This window comes from Stegostoma tigrinum, chromosome 31 (assembly GCF_030684315.1).
Source record: "Stegostoma tigrinum isolate sSteTig4 chromosome 31, sSteTig4.hap1, whole genome shotgun sequence".
NCBI classification, from domain to species: Eukaryota; Metazoa; Chordata; class Chondrichthyes; order Orectolobiformes; family Stegostomatidae; genus Stegostoma; species Stegostoma tigrinum.
In genome coordinates this window covers 36,993,492-37,012,927 of record NC_081384.1, presented here as the reverse complement: position 1 = coordinate 37,012,927, position 19,436 = coordinate 36,993,492, and the positions used below count along the sequence as shown (strand labels likewise).

Below are 19,436 nucleotides of genomic sequence, written 5' to 3'. Positions count from 1 at the left end.
CAGGCCAAGCAGCATCAGAGAAGCAGGAAGGCTGACATTTCGGGCCTAGACCCTTATACACCTTGTTATACTCAGAGAGCTGTCAGGATTTGGAATGTCCTACCAGGTGGAGGCAATCCCTTAGCAGTTTTCAAAAGAGAGCAGGATATAGATTTGAAAGTGAGAAGTTAGAGGGCTACAGAGATAGGGATGGAGAATGGAACTAGCTGGGTAGCTCTTTCGCGAGTCAGTATAGACACAGTGGGTTGAATGGCCACTTTCTGTACTGTAAAATTCTAGGACTTTATCTATTTCTAGAAATTGGATTTATACATTACTTAGTTATGATTATTAGTGTCATCATTTTTACCGGGTTGACTAAAAATAATATTCCACAAAATCGCCTCCCTGCTTTAAGGGGAGGTGATGACCTAGCGATCACTAGACTATTAATCCAGAGACCCAGGTAATGATCTGAGGACCTGGGTTCAGATCCCAACATGACAGATGTTGGAATTTGAATTAAATCTAGAAAAAAATCTTCTATGACAAACTGCAAACCATTACCAATTGCCCGGAAAAAACTCTCTGGTTCACTTAGTCCTTTAGGGAAGGAAACGACCATCCTTGTCTGGTTTGGACTTCATGTGTTTCCAGAACCACAGCAAGGTAATCAATTCTCAAATTAGGGATGGGCAATATGTGCAGGCCTAACCTGTGATCCCCACATCCAATGAATGAATTCTGTAAAGGGAAAAGTTGTTATGTAGCTATTTCAGAACGCGTTATGACATCTGTATCACGCTGAATGGGGCAGATGTTTGTTTGAATGATAAGCCTAACTGATCAGGATAATGGTGGGCACACTGCTGTAGATACTACCATCATTAAGCAAGCATCCGGGCACCACTAGGTTATCAGCAAGACATATTTCTAAACCCTTGTCCTCAGAATAGATTTGCAGCAAGTGGCCTACATCCTCCTCTCTCCAACCCTTTGATGAAAGGTTCTGAAGGGGCTAGATCATGTCAACCTTGGCCACCACTGTCAACTTATCCAGAACGGAAGAACTAAAGGACACTGAGGACTGAGAGTGAAGGGAGCATTACATTCAAAAAGCAACCTGAAGAAATAAGTGAGTGAGTGATCCAAAACTAGGAACAACTATTTCAGCAAATAACATTTTGGAATACAGGTGTTGAGTAGTTTAAGAGATGATTTATGGTAAAGGCAGCAAAGATCTGGTGACTTTGAATTTGTGGTTCCTAACACTCTTCCCCACTGATCGAATCCTAACCTCATTCCTGTGGCTGAAGTGAATTCATTATTGAAGAGAGATTGCCATATTAATCAGGAACTCTAATGTTGGGACTATAAACTTACAATTAATAGAAAAAGAAATAGATAGCTCTGACTTTTGTTATTATTCAGTGACTCCTAAATTTTGAATTTTTCTACCAGTATTTGTCAATCTCATATAAGACTGCGCTTCCTATTTGCTGTTCCTCAGTGCAATAGTATAGGTTAACTTTATCTCTTATAGATTTACATAAATTATACAACACAGAAACAGATCATTCAGACAAACCAGCCCACGGTAACATTCATGCTCCATTCAACCATCCTCTGATCTATCATCACCTAAAGCTTATCAGCTGACCTCCTATTGCCTTTTCTCTCATACGTAGAACATAGAACATTACAGCGCAGTACAGGCCCTTCGTCCCTCGATGTTGTGCCGACCTGTCATACCGATCTCAAGCCCATCTAACCTACACTATTCCATGTACGTCCATATGCTTGTCCAATGACGAATTAAATGTACCTAAAGTTGGCAAATCTACAACCGTTGCAGGCAAAGCGTTCCACTCCCTTACTACTCTCTGAGTAAAGAAACTACCTCTGACATCTGTCCTATATCTTTCACCCCTCAATTTAAAGCTATGCCCCCTCATGCTCGCCGTCACCATCCTAGGAAAAAGGCCCTCCCTGTCCACCCCATCTAACCCTCTGATTATTTTATATGTTTCAATTAAGTCACCTCTCAACCTTCTTCTCTCTAATGAAAACAGCCTCAAGTCCCTCAGCCTTTCCTCGTAAGACCTTTCCTCCATACCAGGCAACATCCTAGTAAATCTCCCCTGCACCCTTTCCAAAGCTTCCACATCCTTCTTATAATGCGGTGACCAGAACTGTACACAATACTCCAAGTGCGGCCGCACCAGAGTTTTGTACAGCTTCACCATAACCTCTTGCTTCCGGAGCTCGATCCCTCTATTAATAAAAGCTAAAACACTGTATGCCTTCTTAACAGCCTTGTCAACCTGGGTGGCAACTTTCAAGGATCTGTGTACATGAACACCGATTTCAAGGATCTGTGTACATGGACACTTAGCTTTCAGTTAAATACATTTGTACTATTTTGCTCAACTATTCGCTGTGACCACATGTCCGTCCATCACACAAATTTTGTGGCGTAGAACCGTCTTCTGAATTTCCCATTGGTCTTCTTAAAGACCATTTTATATTTATGGCCTGCAGTTCTGCTCATTCTGGAAGCGATTGCCATGTGTCTACAATATCGAAAATTGTCGTCACCTTAAAGACCTCTATGGGATGAGCTGTCTCTTTCCAAGGAGGAAGTGACCCAGTCTGTCCATCCTTTCTGCTGTATTTCTGAACTTATCATTTTAAATCTCTTCTGCAGCCTCTCCACTGCCTCTGTGTCGGTTCTACTTTAACCAGCAGGACTGCATACAGAATTAAAAGCAGTCCAAAGTTTGATAAAGATTTCTAAACTTCTCAACCCTATACCTCCAGAACGCAACCTGAGTGTTTGATTTAGCTTCTTTGTGACCATTTAAAGTCGTGTTACTTTCTCTACCCGCAACCTTTCCCTTTGATATTAATTAATTCATGAGTATTAACGTCTTCTTGTTTTTTCGTAGAATGTATTTTTCTTGGATTCTGTGCAACACCATTTGGAATTTTTCCTGTTGATCGCCAATATTGTTAACCATTTTATTTTCTACAGTTCAATTCTCACAGAATTGACCTTCCTCTAACCTATTACTCTGATTCAGATTGACTTATCAGGAAAGCCTGGACAGGTTTGGCCTGTACCCTGTAGAGTTTAGACTAGAGTCAGAAGTGACATATGAGTTCATGAAGGGGTTTGACCACATGAATGTAGAAAGAGTGTTTCTAGAACTAGGGATCATAGTTCAAAACTAAGGGGTCACCCATTTAAAACAGAGATAAGGGGAAAAATGTTATCAAAGGGTTGAGAATCTTGCAATTCCCATCCTCAAAAGACGATGCATGCAGAATCTTTAAATATATTTGAGACAGAGATTGATAAATTCTTTATCACTAAGGAAATGAAAGATTATCAGGGATACACAGGAATATAGAGTTGATGTTAAAATCAAAGCTGTGATCTTATTGAATGGTGGAGCCGGCTCAAAGGGCTGAGTGGCCTGTTCTTTTTCCTACATTCACGTTCATAAGTTTGTATTCATTGATGTACTTAAACAATTTTCAGTCATTCAGTGAAGTGTGCCATATTATGGTCACCATTTTGTTTTCTTTATTCATTCATGGGATGAGGGCATCACTGGCTAGGGCAGCATTTATTGCCCATTCCTAATTACCCAGAGGGCAGCTCAGAGTCAACCACATTGCTGTGGGTCTGGAGTCACATGCAGGCCAAACCAGGTAAGGATAACAGATCCGTTCCCTGAAGGACATTAGTGAACCAGATGGGTTTTTCCCAACAATCAGTTCAGGGTCATCATTAGTCTTAATTTCAGATATTTTATTGATATCAAATTCCACCATCTGCCGTAGCAGGATTTGAACCCAGATCCCCAGAATGTTATTTATGTCTCTGGATTAACACTCCAGCAATAATACCCCTGGGCCATTGCCTCCCCTCATATTGCCAAAATACCTCCCTACTTCCGCTTCTAGTTATTTATACTTGTTCATTACTTGACCCAATTACATATAAAACACCTTTAAAAATGTAACATATCCCATGGCACTATAAACCAAAGTATGATACAAAATTAAGTGATGAAATGTTAAGGCAGAAAAATTAAGGCACAAGATGTTAAGGCAGAAACCAAAAGTCTAGTAAACGGGATAGGTTTTACAAAGTGTCTTAAATAAAGAACATGAGGTAGAGACAGAAAGATATGGGGAGAGAATTCAAGTGATTAGTTTCCAAAGCATCTAAAAACCCAGCATCTAGTAGTAAATCTTCCTTTATTGAGCTTAGAACATAGAACATAGAACAATACAGTGCAGAACAGGCCTTCGGCCCTCAATGTTGCACCGACCTGTGAACTAATCTAAGCCCATCCCCCTACGCTACCCCATCATCATCCATATGCTTATCCAAGGCCTGTTTAAATGCCTCTAATGTGGCTGAGTTAACTACATTGGCAGGCAGGGCTTTCCATGCCCTTACCACTCTCTGAGTAAAGAACCTGCTTCTGACATCTGTCTTAAATCTATCACCCCTCAATTTGTAGCTATGCCCCCTTGTACAAGCTGAAGTCATCATCCTCGGCAAAAGACTCTCACTGTCCACCCTATCTAATCCTCTGATCATCTTGTATGTCTCTATTAAATCCCCCTTAGCCTTTTTCTCTCCAATGAGAACAGACCCAAGTCTCTCAGCCTTTCTTCATAGGGCCTTTGCTCCAGACCAGGCAACATCCTGGTAAATCTCCACTGCACCTTTTCCAACGCTTCCACATCCTTCCTGTAATGGGGCTTCTTAGACTAGATCCTGTAGGCATGTAGGAACTCAATTCCCTAATTCTCATATTCCTACCTTTTCAGGCCAATTAATTTTGGGATAGTTAAAATATGCCCTGGTTATTATTCTTGTTGTGGAGGTGCCAGTGTTGCACTGGGATGGGCAAAGTCAGAAATCACACAACACCAGGATATTGTCCAATGGGTTTATTTGAATTCACAAGCTTTCAGAGCACTACTGCATTGTCAGGTGCAAAAGAGAGGGCATGCAGACTCAAAGTTTATAGGCAGAGAGATCAAAGGATCATACAACTGGTGTGAGTGAAGCGAACAAACATAAAATAGCTGATAGAGAACTCTAAGATAATAAAATGTGAGGCTGGATGAACACAGCAGGCCAAACAGCATCTCAGGAGCACAAAAGCTGACGTTTCGGGCCTAGACCCTTCATCAGAGAGGGGGATGGGGAGAGGGAACTGGAATAAATAGGGAGAGAGGGGGAGGCGGACCGAAGATGGAGAGTAAAGAAGATAGGTGGAGAGAGTATAGGTGGGGAGGTAGGGAGGGGATAGGTCAGTCCAGGGAAGACGGACAGGTCAAGGAGGTGGGATGAGGTTAGTAGGTAGATGGGGGTGCGGCTTGGGGTGGGAGGAAGGGATGGGTGAGAGGAAGAACTGGTTAGGGAGGCAGAGACAGGTTGGACTGGTTTTGGGATGCAGTGGGTGGGGGGGAAGAGCTGGGCTGGTTGTGTGGTGCAGTGGGGGGAGGGGACGAACTGGGCTGGTTTAGGGATGCAGTTGGGGAAGGGGAGATTTTGAAACTGGTGAAGTCAACATTGATACCATTAGGCTGCAGGGTTCCCAGGCGGAATATGAGTTGCTGTTCCTGCAACCTTCGGGTGGCATCATTGTGGCAGTGCAGGAGGCCCATGATGGACATGTCATCTAGAGAATGGGAGGGGGAGTGGAAATGGTTTGCGACTGGGAGGTGCAGTTGTTTGTTGCGAACTGAGCGGAGGTGTTCTGCAAAGCGGTCTCCAAGCCTCCGCTTGGTTTCCCCAATGTAGAGGAAGCTGCACCAGGTACAGTGGATGCAGTATACCACATTGGCAGATGTGCAGGTGAACCTCTGCTTAATATGGAATGTCATCTTGGGGCCTGGGATAGGGGTGAGGGAGGAGGTGTGGGGGCAAGTGTAGCATTTCCTGCGGTTGCAGCGGAAGGTGCCGGGTGTGGTGGGGTTGGAGGGCAGTGTGGAGCGAACAAGGGAGTCACGGAGAGAGTGGTCTCTCCGGAAAGCAGACAGGGGTGGGGATGGAAAAATGTCTTGGGTGGTGGGGTCGGATTGTAAATGGCGAAAGTGTCGGAGGATGATGCGTTGTATCCGGAGGTTGGTAGGGTGGTGTGTGAGAACGAGGGGGATCCTCTTAGGGCGGTTGTGGCGGGGGCGGGGTGTGAGGGATGTGTTGCGGGAAATACGGGAGACGCGGTCAAGGGCGTTCTCGATCACTGTGGGGGGAAAGTTGCGGTCCTTAAAGAACTTGGACATCTGGGATGTGCGGGAGTGGAATGTCTTATCTTGGGAGCAGATGCGGCGGAGGCGGAGGAATTGGGAATAGGGGATGGAATTTTTGCAGGAGGGTGGGTGGGAGGAGGTGTATTCTAGGTAGCTGTGGGAGTCGGTGGGCTTGAAATGGACATCAGTTACAAGCTGGTTGCCTGAGATGGAGACTGAGAGGTCCAGGAAGGTGAGGGATGTGCTGGAGATGGCCCAGGTGAACTTGAGGTTGGGGTGGAAGGTGTTGGTGAAGTGGATGAACTGTTCGAGCTCCTCTGGGGAGCAAGAGGCGGCGCCGATACAGTCATCAATGTACCGGAGGAAGAGGTGGGGTTTGGGGCCTGTGTAGGTGCGGAAGAGGGACTGTTCCACGTAACCTACAAAGAGGCAGGCATAGCTGGGGCCCATGCGGGTGCCCATGGCCACCCCCTTAGTCTGTAGGAAGTGGGAGGAGTCAAAAGAGAAGTTGTTGAGCGTGAGGACGAGTTCAGCTAGGCGGATGAGAGTGTCGGTGGAAGGGGACTGGTCGGGCCTGCAGGACAGGAAGAAGCGGAGGGCCTTGAGGCCATCTGCATGCAGAATGCAGGTGTATAGGGACTGGACGTCCATGGTGAATATGAGGTGTTTTGGGCCAGGGAATTGGAAGTCCTGGAGGAGGTGGAGGGCGTGGGTGGTGTCACGGACGTAGGTGGGGAGTTCCTGGACCAAAGAGGAGAAAATGGAGTCCAGATAGGTGGAGATGAGTTCGGTGGGGCAGGAGCAGGCTGAGACGATGGGTCGACCAGGGCAGGCAGGTTTGTGGATTTTGGGAAGGAGATAGAAACGGGCCGTGCGGGGTTGGGGAACAATGAGGTTGGAGGCTGTGGGTGGGAGGTCCCCTGAGGTGATGAGGTCGTGAATGGTGTTGGAGATGATGGTTTGGTGCTCGGGTGTGGGGTCATGATCGAGGGGGCGGTAGGAGGTGGTGTCGGAGAGTTGGCGTCTGGCCTCGGCGATGTAGAGGTCAGTGCGCCATACTACCACTGCGCCACCCTTGTCTGCGGGTTTGATGGTGAGGTTGGGGTTGGAGCGGAGGGAGCGGAGGGCTGCCCGTTCTGCGGGGGAGAGGTTGGAGTGGGTGAGAGGGGTGGAGAGGTTGAGGCGGTTAATGTCTCGACGGCAGTTGGAGATGAAGAGGTCGAGGGAGGGTAGGAGGCCTGGGGGTGGTGTCCAGGAGGAGGACTTGTGTTGGAAGCGGGTGACGAGGTCAGTGGAAGGAGGGTTAGGTTCCCGGTTGAAGAAGTAGGCATGGAGGCGAAGACGGCGGAAAAACTGCTCTATGTCCAACCGTGACTGGTATTCGTTGATGTGTGGTTGTCGGGGGACAAAGGTGAGCCCCTTACTAAGGACTGACCGTTCGTCCTCAGTCAGTGGGAGGTCTGGGGGGATGGTGAAGATGCGGCAGGGCTCAGTGTGGCTGTCTTCTCTGGGGTTGCTGGCTGTGGAGGTTGTGGGCGGAGCGATGAGGTCGTTGGCCGTGGGCGGGGTTCCGTCGGCCGTGGGCGGGGTTCTGTCGGCGTCGGCCGTGGGCGGGGTTTCGTCGGCGGTTGGAGTATTGGGGTGGACTCCAGCATCATCTGCTGTTCCCATTATCTCTGATACTATTTTAACCTCACTGCGAAGCCCCTTCCAGGGATGCCTAACCTGAAGAAGTTACCCTCCTCCCTCCGGACCAACCTCAGGGAATCTCTCTCACATTGCAACTCTCTTGTAATCTCTTCGGCCTTGAAACTGCTCGACCATGTCCTGAAGCAAACCAGGTACCACAGCCACATCACCTTCCTCAGCACCTGCCTACAGAACCAGATCATCCCCAAGGGACTACAGTCCACATTTCAGCCTTCGCAATTTGGCCCCAACCGTGACCACCTCTACACCCAGAATATTCAGACCCTTGAGAAGCGTTTCTCCCTGCGAGTCCTGAAACAGACACTTGCAGCCATGCGCCGGCACCTCCACACACTGCAATCCAGCCTGCCCCAGCTCAGAGCCTCCCTCTCCCAGACCTGCAAAGGACCTCTGCTGTTTTTTATCCTCCGCAGGATCCACAGACTGAATACCCAGTTTCACTCAGCTTTACTGGACACCAAAAATCCTAAGTACAACCAACTCACGGGCCCCTGCCACCCACAAGAGGATTCCTGCGCCTCCCAAATCCCGACTCTGTCCCTGCCCCTCCCCACCATGCACCCGCCGCCATTGACCATGAGGACACGGCCGGAGACCCCACCGATGACGTCACATCCGCGTCCGCCGGCCACAGAACTTGCGGAACCGCTGCTGCAGTCACCACCTCCACGTCCAGGTACAACACCTCACACACCACCCTCACCGCAGCTGCTGCCGCCCACCCCGATCCTCCAACCGCCGACAGAACCCCGCCCACGGCCGACGGAACCCCGCACACGGCCGACGACCTCATCGCTCTGCCCACAACCTCCACAGCCAGCAACCCCAGAGAAGACAGCCACACTGAGCCCTGCCGCATCTTCACCATCCCCCAAGACTTCCCACTGACTGAGGACGAACGGTCAGTCCTTAGTAAGGGGCTCACCTTTGTCCCCCTACAACCACACATCAACGAATACCAGTCACGGTTGGACATAGAGCAGTTTTTCCGCCGTCTTCGCCTCCATGCCTACTTCTTCAACCGGGAACCTAACCCTCCTTCCACTGACCCCTTCACCCGCTTCCAACACAAGTCCTCCTCCTGGACACCACCCCCAGGCCTCCTACCCTCCCTCGACCTCTTCATCTCCAACTGCCGTCGAGACATTAACCGCCTCAACCTCTCCACCCCTCTCACCCACTCCAACCTCTCCCCCGCAGAACGGGCAGCCCTCCGCTCCCTCCGCTCCAACCCCAACCTCACCATCAAACCCGCAGACAAGGGTGGCGCAGTGGTAGTATGGCGCACTGACCTCTACATCGCCGAGGCCAGACGCCAACTCTCTAACACCACCTCCTACCGCCCCCTGGATCATGACCCCACACCCGAGCACCAAACCATCATCTCCAACACCATTCACGACCTCATCACCTCAGGGGACCTCCCACCCACAGCCTCCAACCTCATTGTTCCCCAACCCCGCACGGCCCGTTTCTATCTCCTTCCCAAAATCCACAAACCTGCCTGCCCTGGTCGACCCATCGTCTCAGCCTGCTCCTGCCCCACCGAACTCATCTCCACCTATCTGGACTCCATTTTCTCCCCTTTGGTCCAGGAACTCCCCACCTACGTCCGTGACACCACCCACGCCCTCCACCTCCTCCAGGACTTCCAATTCCCTGGCCCCCAACACCTCATATTCACCATGGACGTCCAGTCCCTATACACCTGCATTCCGCATGCAGATGGCCTCAAGGCCCTCCGCTTCTTCCTGTCCCGCAGGCCCGACCAGTCCCCCTCCACCGACACTCTCATCCGCCTAGCTGAACTCGTCCTCACGCTCAACAACTTCTCTTTTGACTCCTCCCACTTCCTACAGACTAAGGGGGTGGCCATGGGCACCCGCATGGGCCCCAGCTATGCCTGCCTCTTTGTAGGTTACGTGGAACAGTCCCTCTTCCGCACCTACACAGGTCCCAAACCCCACCTCTTCCTCCGGTACATTGATGACTGTATCGGCGCCGCCTCTTGTTCCCCAGAGGAGCTCGAACAGTTCATCCACTTCACCAACACCTTCCACCCCAACCTTCAGTTCACCTGGGCCATCTCCAGCACATCCCTCACCTTCCTGGACCTCTCAGTCTCCATCTCAGGCAACCAGCTTGTAACTGATGTCCATTTCAAGCCCACCGACTCCCACAGCTACCTAGAATACACCTCCTCCCACCCACCCTCCTGCAAAAATTCCATCCCCTATTCCCAATTCCTCCGCCTCCGCCGCATCTGCTCCCACGATAAGACATTCCACTCCCGCACATCCCAGATGTCCAAGTTCTTTAAGGACCGCAACTTTCCCCCCACAGTGATCGAGAACGCCCTTGACTGCGTCTCCCGTATTTCCCGCAACACATCCCTCACACCCCGCCCCCGCCACAACCGCCCTAAGAGGATCCCCCTCGTTCTCACACACCACCCTACCAACCTCCGGATACAACGCATCATCCTCCGACACTTTCGCCATTTACAATCCGACCCCACCACCCAAGACATTTTTCCATCCCCACCCCTGTCTGCTTTCCGGAGAGACCACCCTCTCCGTGACTCCCTTGTTCGCTCCACACTGCCCTCCAACCCCACCACACCCGGCACCTTCCGCTGCAACCGCAGGAAATGCTACACTTGCCCCCACACCTCCTCCCTCACCCCTATACCAGGCCCCAAGATGACATTCCACATTTAGCAGAGGTTCACCTGCACATCTGCCAATGTGGTATACTGCATCCACTGTACCCGGTGTGGCTTCCTCTACATTGGGGAAACCAAGCGGAGGCTTGGGGACCGCTTTGCAGAACACCTCCGCTCAGTTCGCAACAAACAACTGCACGTCCCAGTCGCAAACCATTTCCGCTACCCCTCCCATTCTCTAGATGACATGTCCATCATGGGCCTCCTGCACTGCCACAATGATGCCACCCGAAGGTTGCAGGAACAGCAACTCATATTCCGCCTGGGAACCCTGCAGCCTAATGGTATCAATGTGGACTTCACCAGTTTCAAAATCTCCCCTTCCCCAACTGCATCCCTAAACCAGCCCAGTTCGTCCCCTCCCCCCACTGCACCACACAACCAGCCCAGCTCTTCCCCCCCACCCACTGCATCCCAAAACCAGTCCAACCTGTCTCTGCCTCCCTAACCGGTTCTTCCTCTCACCCATCCCTTCCTCCCACCCCAAGCCGCACCCCCATCTACCTACTAACCTCATCCCACCTCCTTGACCTGTCCGTCTTCCCTGGACTGACCTATCCCCTCCCTACCTCCCCACCTATACTCTCTCCACCTATCTTCTTTACTCTCCATCTTCGGTCCGCCTCCCCCTCTCTCCCTATTTATTCCAGTTCCCTCTCCCCATCCCCCTCTCTGATGAAGGGTCTAGGCCCGAAACGTCAGCTTTTGTGCTCCTGAGATGCTGCTTGGCCTGCTGTGTTCATCCAGCCTCACACTTTATTATCTTGGAATTCTCCAGCATCTGCAGTTCCCATTATCTCTGATAGAGAACTCTGTTAGAAAGGAGATGCAAGTTTCGATTAATGTGTCTGTGAGTGTGTGTGTGTGTGAGTGAGTGTGTGTGTCTGTGAGTGTGTGTGTCTGTGAGTGTGTGTGTGTGTGAGTGAGTGTGTGTGTCTGTGAGTGTGTGTGTCTGTGAGTGTGTGTGTGTGTGTGTGAGTGAGTGTGTGTGTCTGTGAGTGTGTGTCTGTGTGTCTGTGAGTGTGTGTGTCTGTGAGTGTGTGTGTGTGTGAGTGAGTGTGTGTGTGTCTGTGTGTGCGTGTGTCTGTGTGTGCGTGTGTGGGAGAGAAAGAGAGAGGTCATGCTGTCAAGACAGGTCAGAAAGGAAATCTCAGATACAGAACCGTGTGGTGATATCGCCTATAGTGTGGCATGAGCTCAAGATCATGGTTGAGGCCGTCTTCATGGGTATAGATCTTGGTTAGCTGCCTCTGCTCTTCAATTCTGCGTTGTAGGACGCTTACCTGAAGATCGGAGGCTGAATGCCCTTGACCACTGAAATATTTCCCAACTTGCAGGGAACATTCCTGTTGGGCAATTGTTCCGCAGTGTCCATTCATCCATTTTCATATCGTCATCATGGCCTTGCCAATATGCCATGCCTTGGAGCATTCCTGTCATAGTCTACAGTGTATGAGATAAACAACAACATACACACACACACACAAGCACACACGCATGCACAAGCACACACGCGCGCACGCATATATGTTTTTGGGGAATCATTTCATCCATGATGTTTGTTTATTTGCAGATACATTCTATTTTGTTAAAAAAAAACACACATTTCGTTGTTGCAGTCATTTGTGTGGCATTTCATAAATTCCTGATTTTGGAATAAAACCAGCCTGATTCCAGGTTACAACTCGGAGACAGATTCCGATCGAGGCCTCACATTTCCCCTTCAGCGTCTGACCTGAGATGCCACCTTTTTGTATCTTTACCTGAATGAGGTTTGGAAAGTTAGGCAAACATTGATAAAACCTTAAATTATCTCAGGGCAGTGACTTGAAACAGATCCTGGAATTTGCGTCTTAGTCAATCAAAACTTGTGTCTCCTTTTTAGCACAGTTCTCCATCAGCCATTTTATGTTTGTTCACTGTACTCACACCAGTTGTATGATCCTTTGATCTCTCTGCCTATAAACTGTGTCTGTCTGCACCTCTCTGATGAAGGGTCTAGGCCCGAAACATCAGCTTTTGTGCTCCTGAGATTCTGCTGGGCCTGCTGCGTTCATCCAGTCTCACATTTTATTATCTCTGTCTGCATCTCTTACTGCTTCTGACAAAGGTGGGGGCTGGGAGGGACTCCAAAGGCTTGTGATTTCAAATAAACCTTTTGGACTATAACCTGGTAGTATATGATTTATGGTTTTTTTTACTGCTTATTTCTTTAATTTTATGATATATATATATTTTTTAAAAATTATATATAAGATCATGTATAATGTTCTACATTTCTTCCATGACCTCCCACATTGCAGTTAGTTTGGCTGTAGAACAATGCCAACAATGATATGCATTGAACAGTTGCTGGTTCCTCAGAATGGTGCAGACGCACACTGCAACAACTGTTGCACACAACTCTGGCAGCACCTCTCTGTGACTGCTACGGAATGTTGTAACTCTCTGGGTATGCGAGAATCACATTATTCAGCTGCCAACCCCTAGTGAAAAGTAATTTGCTGGCAATTTTACAGGGAGATTTCTGGCACAGGACAGACAACTCACATGAGCAACTTGGTAAAATGATCCTTTTTAATACTATGCAGCCTCCTTTGTATCCATTCTTAAACAATCTTAAAATGCTGAAGGCTTGCATAATCTCTTGGATCAGAGGATTTAGTACTGAATGATACAGTATACCCATACTTGTGTGGGGCCATTGGAAAGGGGTGTATGGAACTGTCTTCTTGTCACAGAAATTTGGAGAGGGGCTCACATATATTCTTGTTAAAAATATCAAACAATCAAAAACTTTTATAGATGACAAAGTGTGGAGCTGGATGAACACAGCAGGCCAAGCAGCATCTTAGGAACAAAAAATCTGATGTTTTCAGCCTAGACCCCTTCATCAGAAAATGGGGAGGGGGAGGGGGTTCTGAAATAAAAAGGGAGAGACGGGGAGGTGGATCGAAGATTGATAGAGGAGAAGATAGGTGGAGAGGAGACAGACAAGTCAAAGGGGCGGAGATGGAGCCAGTAGAGGTGAGTGTAGGTGGGGAGGTGGGGAGGGGATAGGTCAGTCCGGGGAGGACAGACAGGTCAGGGGGATGTATGAGGTCAGTAGGCAGGAAATGGGGGTGGGGCTTGAGGTGGGAGGAGGGGATAGGTGAGAGGAAGAACAGGTTAGGGAGGCGGGGACGAGCTGGGCTGGTTTTGGGATGCAGTAGGGGGACTGGAGATTTTGAAAAACTTTTATAGTATGTTTTCTACGTCACCATGGTACCAGAATAGGCCAGACTCTCCTTCTTACTGTGTTATACTGTCAAGTTTGTTTGCTATCAATACGATTTCCTGATCTCTCATATAATCTGTTTTCTGCAGGGACTATTTCTGCAGGCTGTGAAGATAAGCTACACAGTTGGCCACAGTCTGTCTCTCCTGTTCCTCAGTGTGGCACTGATCATTCTGTGTTTCTTCAGGTAATCATTGCACTAAAATCACAGCACATCATATACAATCAGAGAATGTTAGAGGACAGAAACAGACTGCGCAATCACATGCACCCTCCCACTCATACCTTTCACATTCCACCTTATTGAACCCCACTCTTCATCCCATATCCTATACGCATTAATATCCTACTTAGTCTAATCACGCTCTCCTCACTGCCCTCTAGCCTTTAATATTCCACCTTGCCTCTAGGAAGGTCTGCTCGTTCAGTCACAGTCTATTATAGAAAGAGAGACAGGCTAATCCCCAGTCAGCTTCAGTTTGGAAACTGTCAACTATCTGAAAAGTAGATTGATAAGAATAAATGAAGAAACATAAAGAAATATTGGCTTGGACAGAATGGGTCAAGAAGGTAATCTATTTGGAAAGTGTAACGTGGAGCTAGTCTGTTTGACTCCACTGGTCAACGTTGGTGTTTATCTTCCTCTTGTGTCCTCATGTTCCATTTCCTGAAAATCAGTAACCAAGCTCATTCCCAGAAGTTGACATGGTCACAATACACTGGCAGAGCAAGTCAAGCTTTCTCAACCCGTGATGCAAAAATTACCCTCCTTCCTACCCATAAAATCTTGTACATTTAAGGCGGTTCCAGTCTGCCAGAACTCTGCTCGCGCCAAAATATTGAGAATCCCAGGCCAGATTTTTGAGGGAGATGTGGAAAGACTAAATCTGGAAACCAGCTTATCAGGTCCACCTCCTGTGAAATGGTTTGTGCCCAATAATGCTCTGTGCCAAGGAGGTGGGCACTGAATGAAATCGTTAGCCCAGCTTTACAAATAACTGCCAAGCCTTCAAATTCCCATCGGTCATCCTGTGTAACCAGTTAGCCCCTCCATCAAATGTCTTCATAACCTCCACGCCATCTCCATGCCTCCTCATATCTCTGTGTCCCTCCATCTCTCCTCATATTTCCCCATAACCCTAAGCCTAACCCTAAACCATACTGCCTAAATCCTTTTTATAATCCCCATGAAACCTATGGATAACCATTCATAGAATCATGGAATTGTACAGCATGAGATACTCCCTTCAGTCCAACTCATCCATACCGACCAGATATCCTAAATTCAGAGATAATGGGAACTGCAGATGCTGGAGAATTCCAAGATAATAAAATGTGAGGCTGGATGAACACAGCAGGCCAAGCAGCATCTCAGGAGCACAAAAGCTGACGTTTCGGGCCTGGACCCTCTGATGGAGGGTCCAGGCCCGAAACATCAGCTTTTGTGCTCCTGAGATGCTGCTTGGCCTGCTGTGTTCATCCAGCCTCACATTTTATTATCCTCAATTCAGTTCCATTTGCCAGCATTTGGCCCACATCCTTCTGAACCCTTCCTATTCATATACCACCCAGATGCCTTTTAAATATTGTAATTGTACAAGCCTCCATCACTTCCTCTGGCAGCTCATTCCAGGCATGCACCACCCTCTGTGTGAAAAAAATTGCCCCTTTGTTGCATTTTAGCTCTTTCCATTTTCATCTTCAACCTTTGCCCTCTAGTTTTGGACTCTGTTACCCTGGGGAAAAGACCTTGGCTGTTCACTGTATCCATGCCACTCATGATTTTATCATCCTCTATAAAGCCACCCATCAGCCTCCAACACTCCAAAGAAAATAGTCCCAAACTATTCAGCCACTCCCTAGAGCTCAAACCCTCCAATCCCAGCAACACTTTTGTAAATATTTTCTGAACTCTTCCAAGTTTAACAACATCTTTGCTATAACAGGGAGACTAGAACTGAATGCAGTATTCCGAAAGTAGTCTAACCAATGTCCTGTACAGCTGCAACATGACCTCCCAACTCCTATACCCAATGCACTGACCAATAAAGGCAAGTGTACCAAATGCCTTCTTCATTATCCTATCTACCTGGGACTCCACTTTTTGTGAGTAACCAATAATGGCAGACCCAGGATGTCTTTGAAATTGACATTCTTTTGTTTAAAAAAAAATTATGATGATCTAATAGAGTTGTCAATCAAACACAAAATCCTTGAATTGGGTCCTGCCCACTATTTTAAAAGCCAGTTTGATTTGGTAAAAATCCAGGTCTAAATCAAAGGTTATCATTCTCCCACTGTGTGAAGGTTAAACATGGAGGAACCAAAAACTCAGAGAGACCTCATCAAGTTCATTCATACTTCAATTGCCACTGGATAAAAGAGTGAAAATAATGATTTAATTATGTGATGAAGAAATGTTGTTTTATGTATTTCAGTTAGTTGGGTTAAGGCTGAACTGAACTGCATCTTCCACCTGCAACTCCCCTGTGAATATAATTGCCTTGACATGAGACTTATTAGTCACTAGCACATAATCATGACATAGCGGCGTGAACGTTCATATTTTAGTTGCAGTGGCTGCCCATTTCAAATTCGAATCTCAGCCGTACATTGATATTTGCAGAAACTAATTTGCAAGTGAATGTGAGTGAACAAGACAACAAAGGTGAGAAATGCATTATACATGAGGATTGGAAGCATGGTAGTATTAGCTCCTACTGGAAGGATGTTTATTAGAATGCAGGAGAATTAAAAAGAACCTTTGCCATTTTGTAACCCACACGTCCTCCAGAATCATTGCCGATGTGATGTGGGGTAATATGATCACCAACTTGTGCTCAGCAAACTCCCACAAACATTACTGACCAAATAATTCAGCACATACAAAGAATGCTGGAAAAAACTCAACAAACTATGGCAACACTATGGCCTTTCTGATGAAGGATCTAGGCCCGAAACGTCAGCTTTTGTGCTCCTGAGATGCTGCTTGGCCTGCTGTGTTCATCCAGCCTCACATTTTGTTGTCTTGGATTCTCCAGCATCTGCAGTTCCCATTATCTCTGAAACTATGGCAACATCTGTGCAGAGGAAAACAGAGTTAATGTTTTGAGTCTGGTATGACTCTTCTTCTGAAAGTGGTGGAGGTGATTGAGAGTGGCATGTGGGAACCCTGCTGCCTTCCAGTGTCTATTGTATATGAATCTGGAAATGTTAATACTCACCAAACACCATAAGCACACCCACTGTGATAATGTCATTAGGATCATTGAGGCAAGTAACTAAGGATCTTAAAGGAGTCAGACCAAGGCAAGATCCCCGCCAACAGTCTCTGTCAGAATATAAAGCATTTCCTTGTCACGTAAATAGTTGCAGAAAAGCAATCAGCAATGGTTTGTTTTCTATGAGAGAATTCTCCTAGTTAGACTCAAGGTGTCTATCCATCTCCACACTAGAACACATGGCCCTTTGAGGTGCATTTATCTAGATTTTATTGGTAGCATTGCAGAGGACAAAGAACAATACAGCACAGGAGTAGGCCCTTCAGCCCTCCAAGCCTGCGCTGACACATTTTGCCCTTCCATACTAAAAGGGTCGTCACTCACAGGATCCGTATCCCTCTATTCCCTTCCTATTCCCGTATCCATCCAGGTGTCTCTAGAACGCTGCTACTGTGTCCACTTCCACCACCACCGCTGGCAGCGCATTCCAGGCACTCACCATCCTTTGTGTGAAGAACATGCCTCGCGCACCTTTTTAAACTGCCCCCCTCACACCTTGAACCTTCTGCCCCTAGTAATTGACTCCCCCAACCTAGAAAAAAGCCGCATATTTTCCACTCTATCCATGCCATTCACAGTCTTATTAACGTTTATCAGGCCACCCCTCAACCTCTTGCATTCCAGTGAAAACAACCCCCATCTATCCAACTTTTCTTCATCGCTAAAATCCCCCATACCAGGCAATCATCCTGATAAACCCTTTCTGTACCCTGTCTGAAGTTTCCACATCCCTGTGGTAGTGTGGTGACCAGAACTGTACGCAATATTCCAAGTGCGGCCTAACTAAAGTTCTATAAAGCTGCAGCATAACTTGCCTGTCCTTATAACTCAATGCCCCTTCCATTGAAGGCAAGCATGCCATAAGTCTTTTTTCCTTCCACATCTATCTGCGCTCTCCTTGCAATGATCTGTGGACCTGCACACCCAGATCTCTCCGCATATCCATACACTTAAGGGTTCTGCCATTCACTGTATAATTTCCCTATCAACTTGACCTTCCAAAATGCACCAACTCACATTTGTCTGGATTAAACTTCATCTGCCATTTTTCTGCCCATGCCTCCAACTGATTGATATCCTGCTGTATCCTCTGACAATCCTCACTGCCTGAAACTCTGCCAATCTTTGCATTGCCCGCAAACTTACTAATTAGGCCAGGTACATTTTCGTCCAAATAATTTATGTTGACCATGATTAGCAGAGCTTCCAGAACTGATTCCAGTGAAACACCAGTAGTGATAACCCTCCATTCTTAAAAGCATCCTTCCACCGCTACACTCTCTCTCCTATGACTAAGCCAGTTCTGTACCCACCTTGCCAGCACACCTCTAATACTATGCAACTTCATCTCTTGTGCCAGTCTGCCATAAGGGACCCTGACAAAGGCTTTACTGAAGTCTGTGTAGACAACATCAATCCCACTTTTCCCTCATCAATCATCTTTGTCACCTCCTCGAAAAATTGAAACAAGTTAATGAGGCACAACCCCCCACTACACAAAACCCTTCTGTCCACCGCTAATAAGTACATTTGCTTTTAAATGTGTATAGATCTTGTCCCTGAGAATCTTTTCCAATAATTTTCCTACCACCGGCATGAGACTCACAGGTCTATATTTTCTAGGATTTTCCCTGGTACCCTTCTTAAACAGTGGAGTAACATTGGCTATTCTCCAGTCCTCTGGGACCTCACCTGTAGCCTAAAAGGATACAAAGATATCTGTCAATGGTCTAGCAATGTGTTGTCTTGCCTCCCTCAATTTTCTGGGATAGATCCCATCAGAACCTGGTGACTTATCTACCCTGGTATTTCTTAAAATGGACAATACCTCTTCCTTTTTAATAGCAATTTGGCTTAGAAATTGGACACTCCTTCCCTGAGATCATCCTCCACCAATTCCTTCTCTTTGGTAAATATCGACACAAAGTATTCGTTTAGGACCTTATTCATTCACCTACCTCTTCTGGCTCCACAGATACATTCCCTCTTTTGTCTTTGGGTGGGCCAACCCTTTCCCCAGCTACTGTCTTGATTCTTGTATATGTATAAAAAAAGCCTTAGGATTCTCCTTCTCCTGTTTGCTAATGACTTTTCATGACCCATTTAAATCCTTTAAATTCCTTGTTTAAGTTCTTTTCTACTTTCCTTATATACTTCAAGGGCTTCATCAGCTCCCATTCTC

General features: G+C 47.4%; 1 protein-coding gene across 3 annotated transcripts in view; it reads left to right on the top strand.

Moving 5' to 3' along the window:
- Nucleotides 1-19,436, top strand: part of LOC125466395 (vasoactive intestinal polypeptide receptor-like) — a 175,968-nt gene that overhangs the window by 98,634 nt on the left and 57,898 nt on the right. For all 3 annotated transcript variants that reach the window (XM_048560836.2, XM_048560835.2, XM_048560834.2), the window contains exon 5: nucleotides 14,063-14,160. In XM_048560836.2, the coding sequence (XP_048416793.1) occupies nucleotides 14,063-14,160 (98 nt within the window). The remainder of the gene's footprint in view (nucleotides 1-14,062; nucleotides 14,161-19,436) is intronic.